A 12202-nucleotide genomic window follows, 5' to 3' on the forward strand; every position below is an offset into this window, starting at 1 on the left:
AAATATTTTCTGAGTTTGTTCCTGGACTTTAAAGCAAAACAAAAAAGTGATGAGTTTCCATTTTAGTGTCAATTCCACTAATGGAGCAAATACCAAATCAGTCGTCCTCCAAACCACTGAGAGCAGCTTCCAGAGGAAAATCTGAGTTTGTTCTGACAGTCAGACTCTATCAGGATGACCACAGTCTTCTGGCAGAGTTCCTGGACATTAAGGAGACATAAATAATAGAAAGATGATTAATTTACTGTCCTGCAGTAAATACTGACTTTGTGAAGGTTATGGTGTTAAAGTCATTTTGTTCAAACATCTTGATTCAGCTCTTATTTTGTAGGACAGGAAGTGAGATCTTACCTTTGTAATGCTTTGTATGCAACAAGCTTCAGCAGTTCACTGAAATCATTCTCATGTGGTTTACCTGGAAAATAGATTTAAAATGATTCATCTTCACAATCTGGTTTATCCTTTATGATAATGTTCCCATTTCTGCAGCCGTCTCTGATGAAGGATTCAGAACTTGAACTAAATGACCCTCATCAATCTGACAGAGAAAAGGCTAAATATTTTCTAGTTGATAGTTCAGTAACTGAATCAGCACAAAATGAGAAAATGATCAACTTTCAGAATGTGAGCTGTAATGGATATTGTAAAACGCTGAATTAGACGGATTGAAATAAACCCGTTTACATCTGTTATACTTAGCAATGAGCTGCAGTTAAAATACAACCAGCAAGAAAACATAATTAATAGATTAATGACCAAAAACTGGAGACATAAAATATCTCAGTAGATAAATGATGGTACAGAGCAGTCGGCTAATACAGAGCCTGGAAGGAAACATGGAGAGAGAAAAACATCGACTGAGTTTAAGATCCTGAGAAACTTTTAGAAAAACTTTGAGTTTCTTTTTGGATCAAATGTTCTGGTTCTGCTGGTTTGGACTCTTTAAACCAGTTTGACTGGATCAGATGTTAGAATCAGTTCATCATGTTTCTTTTACATTCAGGGAAATTAATTTTCTACATTTTTATTATTTATTTGTTCATGTTTCAGTTTTAACCTGCATCCTGTTGGCTTCAGCTCACATCTTTTATTCTTTATTCAGGTTGATGGACTGCAGTTTGTCAGAGACCAGCTGGACTTCTCTGTTCTCAGCTCTGAAGTCCAACCCGACCCATCTGAGAGAACTGGACCTGAGCAGAACCAACCTGGGAGATTCTGGACTGAAGGAGCTCTGTGGTTTTCTACAGACTGAAGGCTGCAGACTGGAGAGATTGAAGTATTTTAATTCTATAATTATTGATATTTCTGTGAATAATTATATATAATTGATCATAAATCAAATTAATTTCTTCTGTTCTAATAAATATTTTCTGAGTTTGTTCCTGGACTTGGATCCAGAGTTTAATTTAGTCCCTCTGTGTAACTGAGTTGGACCTGCTGATCTGAGGTCAGAACAGGACAGCATTCGGACCCCCAGTGTGTAGAAATCCCCCTCATGTGAAGCAGGTCAAAGGTCATTCAAGCCAGTCTAGAAAAGTGAATTCCTGGAATCTGACAGGAACAAATCAATAATCAATGATTGATGCTTCAACACTTTGATCAGAACCTGGAATGATTTTACTGACTAAAATCCTCCAACACAACATGACCCAGTACCAGGTTCTGGTTCTGGTTCTGGTTCTGGTTCTGAAGTCAGCAGGTCTTTATTGAAGCAGCAGCTTGTTGGCATTAATATTGATGAGAATCTTTAACTGGTTCTGTTGGACTGGTTAACCTGCATCCTGTTGGCTTCAGCTCACATCTTTTATTCTTTATTCAGATTGGAGGGCTGCAGGTTGTCAGAGACCAGCTGTGATTATTTGGCCTCAACTCTGAAGTCCAACCCGACCCGTCTGACATATCTGGACCTGGGATTCAACTACCTGAAGGATTCAGATGTTCAGCAGCTGAAGGATCTTGTAAAGACTTTAAAGTAAGTAAATGTTTGTAGTGAGTCCAGCTGCTGTCAGCATATTGAACTAAACCCAGTTAGCATCAAAGCAAAGATCCAGTGTTCCCAGTAAAGCTGCAGCTTCTCAGTGGGAGGAGAATGGTTCAGGCTTCCTGATTGGACACAGAGACAGCAATCAGCCAATCAGAGGAGCAGGAGCTTGCTGTGTTCCTGTGTTTGTGTTGGTGTGAAGATGAGTGTTGTTGCTGTGTCCATGTCTCCAGGAAGTCCAGCTGGACTCCAGCGTCCAGCCGTCCAACATGTCTAGAGACAGTGGTCCTCATCCATCAAACTGTGGCAGCAGCAGATCTGATCTCAGATCTGTTTGTTCTCTCAGTTCAACAGGAAACAACTGATCAGGTTCATCTTGGTCACAGCTCTGAGATCAGTCTGACTGCAGCCTGGAAACCATCTAGTGGATGTGCTGCGTCACTGACTGCTGCTGGAGAGAGGCTGGAAACACTCACTGATCTGCTCTCTCCTTCCTTCTTCTCTCTGCAGGTGGAAGACATTTAGGTTAAAGTAGAAAATGGTCTCTGTGTCCTGCTGATCCTCAAAGGTTGAAGCTGCAGCAGTTTGAGTCTAAAGAGACTCTGACTGGATCATGATGATGACCTCTGACCTCCAAGATTTCCCTCCTGTTTATTTTCTCATGTTGTCATTTAGTGTCTGATATTGTTTGTCTCTTTGGATCAATAAAGATCCAATTCAAACTGGGCTCCATTTAGAGGCTTCATGGAGTTTTGATCTGAACTGGATTCAACTGGAAAGTTGATCTTTTTTCTCTCTGATTCATTTTCATCCTGGAACCAGAAATGGTCTGAGAATGGAAACATGGGAATCATTTTCAGTTCAGCTTTGAAGCCATGAAAGACACTTCAAACCTCTTTTCTCTGCTGCTTCTTCCTTCTGCTGACATGAAAATGTTCCTCAAAGCTCCACAGAGAAAAAGATGCTTTACTGGAAACTGCAGAGAAACTTCAGCTTCCATCACAGAAACCAGTTGAACCAGTTTAGAACTGGATGTCCCACAGAAACTCTGATCTTAGATCAGTTTTCAGGAACATCTGGAACCTGGAAAAAAAGATTTTATATATTTTTATGTTGATTCTAAAAACTAAATCTTGAAGTTTTGCATCATCATTGATTCTCAGTTTGTTTTGGTTTTTACTTTTTTAACTCCATATTTCATGTTTTGAGTTTTCTAGAGAACTTTAGGACTCGATGTGTCACATCAGGCTCTTTACTGGGATTTTACTGATTTATTCAAACCTCAGAGAATCACTGGGATAATGTGCTGATTGGTTCATGATTATTTTCACATTTCTTCTAATGTAATGTGGGTTGCTGGATGTTTGCATAATTTAAGGTTTTGGGTTCTCACATTTGGTGTGTACCTTAGTATTTAATTTGTATTTTGTATTCTTTTGCACTTTTGCTTACTGTGTGTTATCTCTGTTTTTTACGGTGGCCGACAGGTGCAAATGCGCAGCAAAAGAGAAACATGCAAACAAAAAAAAAAACACGCGCACAAATTAAATGCGGCAAGCAAAAAGAGAGACGCAAACACCCCCGAATGAAATGCAGCAAACAAAAAGAGAGACGCAAACACCCCCGAATGAAATGCAGCAAACAAAAAGAGAGACGCAAACACCCCCGAATGAAATGCAGCAAACAAAAAGAGAGACGCAAACACCCCCGAATGAAATGCAGCAAACAAAAAGAGAGACGCAAACACCCCCGAATGAAATGCAGCAAACAAAAAGAGAGACGCAAACACCCCCGAATGAAATGCAGCAAACAAAAAGTGTTGAAAACGGAAGTGCTCCAGACCACTAGGGGGAGTCAAAGAAAATAGTATTCATTTCTATGGGACCAGATGCAAGATTCTTCTTCTTCTTCTTCTTCTTGGTATTTATTGGCGGTTGGCAACAAACTTACAGTAGCATTACCGCCACTTACCAGTATGGAGTGTGGTTCGAGATGGTCTATAAACTTTCACTTTCTACCTTTTCCCTCCATTAACTCCTGATTAAACATACCCCCACACATACACACCTGCTTATATTATCCAACTTGCTTATAGCTTTATATACCCCTCTTTGATATTCTTTACACACTCACACCCAACTTGCTCTACTCATATCCTATGAAATAGCTTTGTTTTTTTAAGATACCGAATAATTATTTGAATATGTCTACTCCCGAAATCTCTCCTCAAAAATTCTATTAAATTAAACCTTTCTTTAATACCTACACACTCTCTCAGCATGCATCTTCTCTCTTCTTCATACTTACAACACTCTAAAATAACATGCTCTATTGTTTCAGACTTCTCACAATAATCACACTTTCCAGATGCAAGATTCAGAGAGATACCTTTACTTTCTTTCAAATTTCTTTCTCTGAATCTTGCATCTGGTCCCATAGAAATGAATACTATTTTCTTTGACTCCCCCTAGTGGTCTGGAGCACTTCCGTTTTCAACACTTTTTGTTTGCTGCATTTCATTCGGGGGTGTTTGCGTCTCTCTTTTTGTTTGCTGCATTTCATTCGGGGGTGTTTGCGTCTCTCTTTTTGTTTGCTGCATTTCATTCGGGGGTGTTTGCGTCTCTCTTTTTGTTTGCTGCATTTCATTCGGGGGTGTTTGCGTCTCTCTTTTTGCTTGCCGCATTTAATTTGTGCGCGTGTTTTTTTTTTTGTTTGCATGTTTCTCTTTTGCTGCGCATTTGCACCTGTCGGCCACCGTAGTTTTTTGCCTGGGAGCTGCTGGTAACTTCAATTTCCTGAGGGATCAATAAAGTACAAGTCTAAGTCTAAGTTTAATAACCAAATAAAGTTTTTTAAAGATCTTTGGTTTTTTCTAGGCAGCTGACTGTGTACACATATAATAACAGAACATTAATTTTAATCCTCCATGCCATTTTGCTTTTTAAATTATTATTTTAAGTTTTCACATTTAGTTTAAAAGCTTAAATTAGTAAAAGCAGAAACATCTCAAGTTGATTTCAGCTTTAAGCTACTAATTTAGCCAGCAGTTTATTTTTGCAGGATTCAGACTGAAGATGTTTTTAAAAAACAGATGAGAACCATTTCTATAATCAAAACTCGATTAATTAAATCAACTATTGAATTAGAATAATAACTTGTATAAAACTGCCATTTCTGTCTGGTTAATGGTGCAGCAGATCCTGCAGGGGGCGCTCTGGGGCCTCAGTGTTCAGGTCGGTTACAGTCTCATCTCCCAGACTCCTGAATCTTCTGGTTCCTTCCTGAAATGATTTCCTGCAATAAAATGTTGGCTGGAAATGAGCAGAAAACTGAGAAAAACCTGAAAAAGTTCAAATCTGACCTCAGAGTTTCACAGCTCAGATCACCATGGAAACAAAGAGAGGAAACATGGAAGGAAAGGAGTTTAATGTCACCTGGAAGGGGGCGGAGCCTCGGGAGAGTCAGGGGGCGGAGCCTCAGCTCTAGTCAGGTTTGGATCAGAACCGGTTCCGACTCCATGCAGCAGCAGAGCAGAGTCTGGATCAGGTGAGTTTTCACTTCTTGTTTTCTCTCTGTGGAGGAACCAGAACCAGAACTCGGCCCGGTTCTCCTTCAGAACCAAGCTGCTGGCTTCATGGAGCTGTGGTTCTGGTCGGGTTCTGGTTTCCTGCTGATCAGAACCAACAAACTCTGACAGCAGATTTCTACAAACTCTCTTGAAGCTGCAGTTTCCAGTTGCTGAGCTGAACTGGTTCCAGTATCTTTACTGGTTCTGCTGCTCTTCCTCCTGATGTCAGAAACCTCTGACCTCAGAGACTCACATCTGGTTTTAGAGGAAGAATTGAGCAGAACCAGGAAAAACTGGTTTCCAGGATGAAACTGCAGATTCTGGTTCAGCTGCTGAAGAAAAGCTGAAAACTGAAATTCCAACTTTATTCCCAGTTGATCTGATTCTTTGCAGCAGCAGCCGGATCTTTCTGGAGAATCTCTTTAGACACTTTGTCTCCTGCAGAGCAACAAGCAGCCTCTGATGACATCACTAGAGGCCACCAATCAGAGGCCTTCAGGTCACATGATGGAGGTTTTTGTGTCCACACAATGAAAGGTCAATAGTTCATCTTTGTAAATCATGTCAGTGGTTTTATCGTGTCGGCGACACTTTAAGTTTTTTACCAACTTCCATAAAAATAGAAGAAGAAGAAAAAAGTGCAGATGAGCTTCGTCTGCAGAGGATTCTTCAGGTCAGAGGTCACATCTAATTAGAAACATTTCTCTCCTAGAGTCATATGGAGGAAACTAGAAAGAACAAGAGACTCTGCAGCTGCAGCAGGAATGAGAAGCAAAGAATCTGGTTCAGCCTGTCAGTGGCGACGGGATTAAAACTTTCTGCAGTTTTTGCTGTCAGGAGTTTCCAGTTGGACATGGAGGTGAGAACGATTCATCTCAGCCGCTTCACTGAAGCTCAATGGGTTTTTCAGCTACAATGCAGCTTGATGCTGCTTTAGTTTTTCATTCTGGTTTAAGGTTTTGCTTTTAAAACATCTTCTGTTCTCTGAGGCCACCAGCTGGAAACATGGAAGGAGAAAAATCTGAACATTGTGTGGATTAAATCCCTGGTTTTATTCCAGAATGTTACATGGAATAACAGGAACAGGATTAAATCATGTTCTGGTGGATGAAACTCAAATGTGAAGGAAATCAGAACAGGAGCAGCAGGAGTTCATCCTGCAGTCGGTGGGTTGCTGGTTCGATTCCCGGCCTCATCGTTTGTGTCGCTCCGTTTCCATCAACTATAAAAACTGAGAAATGTAACGGAATAAACCCACTGAGGGGTTTGGATGAAAGTTTTAGCGGTAGGATGAGGAGGTTTTTCAGCCAATCGAAACACTTTTTCACACCACGAGTCACGTGATCAACAGCCGGATGTTACTGCTGGGCGGAAACCAGGAAGACGGCAGGAAGTGTTTGGAGGATGATGGTTTGTTTTAGTTTTTTCTGGCTCCTCCAGAGCTTCACAGCATCAGGTGAGAAAAAGCTGAGAGTCGTTCCAACATGTTGAATCCACCGCTCTTCTGTCAAAATACAATTTCCCAAAACGCAGCACAGGTAGCCGCTCCACAGTAGGCGGGGCTTATCGCTCCAAGGCCTGAACGAGACGCTGACGTCTCCTCTGATTGGCTGATAGATGATGAGCGCTAGCGCCACCATGGCTGAGTTATGAGTTTGAACTTTCCATCCGTGTCTGCCATGAATATTAATGACTTTTCTCTGGAGATAAATTATTCACATGTGGTTTTAATTTCATTTCTTATTTCATGGAAACACTGCAACAGTGAAATTGTGTTTTTTTGACATTAGCAGAAAACAGACTGAGATTTGCTGACAGTTGTCATGGAAACCTCCCAGAGTGACGAAGACTCCTCCAGGCCTTCATCGCCGCAGCTCGTTCCGGCCGCTGCTGCAGCACCCAGACACCGGCGGCCCTCGGGGGCCCGGCGGTGGCAGCATCATGCCGCCGCCTCTCTGTGTTTCCTGCAGGAGAAGGAAGGCGGCGTCCTGCCGTCCTGGAGGATCTGCTGTTCTCCACCATGGCAGAGGGACAGGAGGACGTCCCAGCGTGAGTCTCCAGAGGACGGACACGGAGACGCCGTCCGCCTCGCCGTCTCTGCCTTCAGGCTCTGAAATCCACGGGGCGTCGGACCGGAGACCCTCGGCTCAAAGAGGTCAAGGAGACGCTGAAGGTCGCCATGGAGACGACCTCAGACGGAGCGCTGGACCGACTCCTCCTCAAGAAGTACGCTTTATTTATCTTTCTACTTTATGGCTTTAAACACTTTTCTCTTTTTATTGGCTTTTATTTTGATAGAAAAAGTTTTTATTACAAATTCAGATTCTTTTTTGTCATTATTATGAAAAGTTTTAGTTTTTAATTTGGTTTTTATCCAAAATAGTTTCATTATAATAAAACTAATTATAATTTTATGAGTTCTTTAAAATTCTTCAGAGTAAAAAGTGTTTTTATTTTTGAGAAGGCTATATTTATCTTAATAAAATAATGTTTTATATGTTGAAGCTTTTTACTTTCACTATGACCTTGAAAAGCATCAAAATGACTCACATCAACTGGGACCAGCTTCCCCTCAGCATGATGCTGCCTCCTCCATGTTTGGACCAGAGCTGTCCCCGTAGCGTTTCCATGGCGACAGCGTTTCTGCTGGTTTCACGTGCAGGTGTAGCAACAGGCCGACGACGAGGCGGTCACCGACCTCAGAACATTTTACGTTTCTATTTCAAATAGTTTCCAGACGTCGATCAGGATGTTGAAGATTTTCAGTTTTATTTTTCATCTGATCTGTTTGATGATCTGCAGGAACAGAAGAGAGAAAAATACTCTGAGTTCAAGTTAGAAGAGTTGAATTCAGCAGAAATATGAAGTACTAGTTTCATTTAAAAAGCTTTAAAGAGCATGTTAATGGGGCAAAATGTGATTTTATTCTGTTGTGGTGAAAAAACTTGAGCTAAAATGAGACATGATAGCAGCTCTATAGATTCAGAGCCAAACACTAAAACTTCCTCCGGATCTGTAGCATTAAATCCACTTCAGAACAGATCCAGACGTCCTGAGCAGATCCTCCAGAGAAAAGAAACACAAGATTTGAACTTGGATCATTTGTGACTCAGCTGCTTGGATGTGTGTTTGGCTTTGAAAGGTTTTGTTGTGAAGCAGAAAGTTGATGAAGTTCACAGTGAAGACGACTTCAGTCCACCTGAAACCTGGTTTCACTCAAACCGTCTGATTCACTTTAAGGACGGGAAGTTTCTGATGCAACAGGAAGGAATAAAAGGTCAAAGTTGAAATGAAACAGAGATAAACTCCATGTTGCTCACAGATGTGATGGATCAGTTTGAACAGCTGTTGTTCCAGGAGAACAGTTTTGTTTTCCAGCTTTTGTTGACGGATGAAAATTTGCATTAGAAGATGAGATAATAACCGACTTTCTATGGTTTATTTGTGTGGATTTAAAGTCGTACAACTTTAAAGAAAAGCAGGAAAACCTTGAGGAGGAACCTGAGCAGCGTTCTGACAGACCAAACACTGAGAGGAACCAGAGTTTGCATCGTCAAAGTGACGACTGTGAAATCATCTGAATCTTGTGACTCGTTTCCCATCAAATCCCAGACAGGAGAAGCAAAGCCTCACGTCTCCAACATGAAGATGGAACAGGATGCAGGACTTCCACCGAGCGTCACGTCACTCACAGCAGATCAGGAGTCTGGCTCTTCACCTCCACACTACCTAAAACCTGGGACAGCGAGGGGTTAAAGGTCATCTCCAGCACCTATAATGTGCAACATTTCACTTCATATGAGAGCGTCTCAGTTTAGAGGCCAAAACCAGCCAAGAAGCTTCAGAGTTTTCCTGCAACGTAGCGCTGGTCTATTGGCCTCAGTGAGGCTGGTTTTACTGAAGATGTGTTCAGGGCAGCAGGAAAATTCAGCGCTAATACGGACGGGACCAACGACTCCACCTATGATGATGCTTGGATATAAGTTTATATGTTCAGATCTACATGAGATGAAACAGTCGATTTTCATCACATATCAGGACTTTCTCCATCGGTCACCCTGCCGTCTTTCTGGATTTATTCATTATTTACAGCATCAATGGAAATTGTTCAACCGGATTTTTATCTTTGTTTTAATTTAAAATGTTATAAAGTTAGATCAAGTCAGCTTCCATTACTGTCGTTCAATAAGAGTCACTGCAGGATTTTATTCAGTCTAACCAGAAAAACGATCTTTAAGAGTTTAACACAGCAGCTTTATTTTATGATTTAAAACTGTTTTTATTATATATATAACTCCAAACAGTGAATTAAAAAATGTCAGGATAATATGTGAGTCAGTAAACTGTCAATATGACTCAGGAAGACTGTTAGTTTTTCTCTAAACTCCACATTAAGTGGATATTAAATGTAAACAATGCAGCATTATCAGGACTGTAGTTCCCACTATGGCCACCAGAGGGCGGAAATTCCCCGCTCTGAATATAGAGGTGAGTTTGTAGAGCTGCAGCTGGTTTCTGATTTCTGTTAAGTTGATCACGTTTATATCTTTCTTATTATAAATATTAATAATATTATGGTCTGTCTAATGGACTGACAGTTGATTTAATATATAGATGTTTTATTTACATACATTCTCTGCGTTTCCGGTTTAGTGAGAAGAATATTAATGAAATATTTTTTTTTCTAGAAAACAGTATAATTACGATAATTGTGCTTCAGAGCCCAATTATATAATTTATAAAACATCCTAATAAAATTACAGCCTTATGCTTTCTGATAATATAATAAACTAACGAGCTAAAATGTACTGAGGAGAATTTAGTTCCTTGTGTTTTACTTTGAAAGAATCCACAGGAAGTGCTTTTCACATATCAGCTCTCTAGCTTTACTCTAGTTGTTGTAGTTACACACCGAGTCCACTAGGGGGCAGAAGGCTAAGTTAGCAGTTAGCTAGTTTCCCGCTCCTGATCGGCTAATGAAGCCCTTGTTGCTTTCTTCGTGTTTCTGCTGTTTTATTTCTTAAATCTTCTTTCTACTTTAACATGAAATCAATGTTTTATCTGTCAGTGTGAACTAGAAGCAGCTCCACAGAGATGAAAACAGCCCGCAGAGACTCTGAGCGGAGCTAGCGATGCTAACGATGCTAACAGGCTCCAGCAGCAGCTTGTTTTACACACAAACTGATTATCAGCAGCTGCAGATTTAAACTCTGATGCTGAACAGCAGCGACTGTCCTTCAGTTCACTGATCATCACTCATTAATTTATTATTAAACTGGTATAAAGGACAAAGGAAATTAATAATCGCTCATTAATTTATTATTAAACTAGTATAAAGGACAAAGGAAATTAATAATCACTCATTAATTTATTATTAAACTAGTATAAAGGACAAAGGAAATTAATAATCACTCATTAATTTATTATTAAACTGGTATAAAGGACAAAGGAAATTAATAATCACTCATTAATTTATTATTAAACTGGTATAAAGGACAAAGGAAATTAATAATCACTCATTAATTTATTATTAAACTGGTATAAAGGACAAAGGAAATTAATAATCACTCATTAATTTATTATTAAACTGGTATAAAGGACAAAGGAAATTAATAATCACTCATTAATTTATTATTAAACTGGTATAAAGGACAAAGGAAATTATTAATCGCTCATTAATTTATTATTAAACTAGTATAAAGGACAAAGGAAATTAATAATCACTCATTAATTTATTATTAAACTAGTATAAAGGACAAAGGAAATTAATAATCACTCATTAATTTATTATTAAACTGGTATAAAGGACAAAGGAAATTAATAATCGCTCATTAATTTATTATTAAACTAGTATAAAGGACAAAGGAAATTAATAATCACTCATTAATTTATTATTAAACTAGTATAAAGGACAAAGGAAATTAATAATCACTCATTAATTTATTATTAAACTGGTATAAAGGACAAAGGAAATTAATAATCACTCATTAATTTATTATTAAACTGGTATAAAGGACAAAGGAAATTAATAATCACTCATTAATTTATTATTAAACTGGTATAAAGGACAAAGGAAATTAATAATCGCTCATTAATTTATTATTAAACTGGTATAAAGGACAAAGGAAATTATTAATCGCTCATTAATTTATTATTAAACTAGTATAAAGGACAAAGGAAATTAATAATCACTCATTAATTTATTATTAAACTAGTATAAAGGACAAAGGAAATTAATAATCACTCATTAATTTATTATTAAACTGGTATAAAGGACAAAGGAAATTAATAATCGCTCATTAATTTATTATTAAACTAGTATAAAGGACAAAGGAAATTAATAATCACTCATTAATTTATTATTAAACTAGTATAAAGGACAAAGGAAATTAATAATCACTCATTAATTTATTATTAAACTAGTATAAAGGACAAAGGAAATTAATAATCACTCATTAATTTATTATTAAACTGGTATAAAGGACAAAGGAAATTAATAATCGCTCATTAATTTATTATTAAACTGGTATAAAGGACAAAGGAAATTATTAATCGCTCATTAATTTATTATTAAACTAGTATAAAGGACAAAGGAAATTAATAATCACTCATTAATTTATTATTAAACTAGTATAAAGGACAAAGGAAATTAA

General features: G+C 38.5%; 3 protein-coding genes across 5 annotated transcripts in view; all 3 read left to right on the plus strand.

The window, feature by feature from the left end:
- Positions 1-2581, plus strand: part of LOC102226974 (NLR family CARD domain-containing protein 3-like) — a 32345-nt gene extending 29764 nt beyond the window's left edge. The window contains exons 9-11 of one of the 3 annotated variants that reach the window (XM_023329712.1): positions 1103-1276; positions 1820-1972; positions 2492-2581. In XM_023329712.1, coding sequence (XP_023185480.1) covers positions 1103-1276; positions 1820-1972; positions 2492-2516 — 352 coding nt within the window. In that variant the 3' untranslated portion in view covers positions 2517-2581. Of the gene's footprint in view, positions 1-1102; positions 1277-1819; positions 1977-2491 lie in introns of those variants that run through there. The other 2 variants (XM_023329713.1, XM_023329714.1) reach the window with 2 other exon arrangements.
- Positions 1-2622, plus strand: part of LOC102232263 (NACHT, LRR and PYD domains-containing protein 14-like) — a 90850-nt gene extending 88228 nt beyond the window's left edge. The window contains exon 13 of the mRNA XM_023329688.1: positions 2523-2622. The gene's annotated coding sequence lies outside the window, so the exon portion shown is untranslated. The remainder of the gene's footprint in view (positions 1-2522) is intronic.
- A 3780-nt stretch (positions 2623-6402) lies between these two features.
- On the plus strand, positions 6403-10700 carry LOC111607694. Its single transcript, XM_023330005.1, has 3 exons — positions 6403-6408; positions 7368-7775; positions 8055-10700. Exons 1-3 carry the CDS (start codon positions 6403-6405, stop codon positions 8277-8279), a joined length of 639 nt encoding a protein of 212 aa, XP_023185773.1. The 3' UTR covers positions 8280-10700.
- The last annotated feature ends 1502 nt before the right edge of the window (positions 10701-12202 follow it).

Source organism: Xiphophorus maculatus, chromosome 24 (genome assembly GCF_002775205.1).
Source record: "Xiphophorus maculatus strain JP 163 A chromosome 24, X_maculatus-5.0-male, whole genome shotgun sequence".
In the NCBI taxonomy this organism is placed as follows: Eukaryota; Metazoa; Chordata; class Actinopteri; order Cyprinodontiformes; family Poeciliidae; genus Xiphophorus; species Xiphophorus maculatus.

What these genes read in the sequence shown, in the direction of transcription:
- LOC111607694 (XM_023330005.1), top strand. An exon ending in GACCGACTCCTCCTCAAGAA is followed by an intron (nt 7,776 to 8,054) that starts GTACGCTTTATT and finishes TATATGTTGAAG; the next exon opens with CTTTTTACTTTCACTATGAC.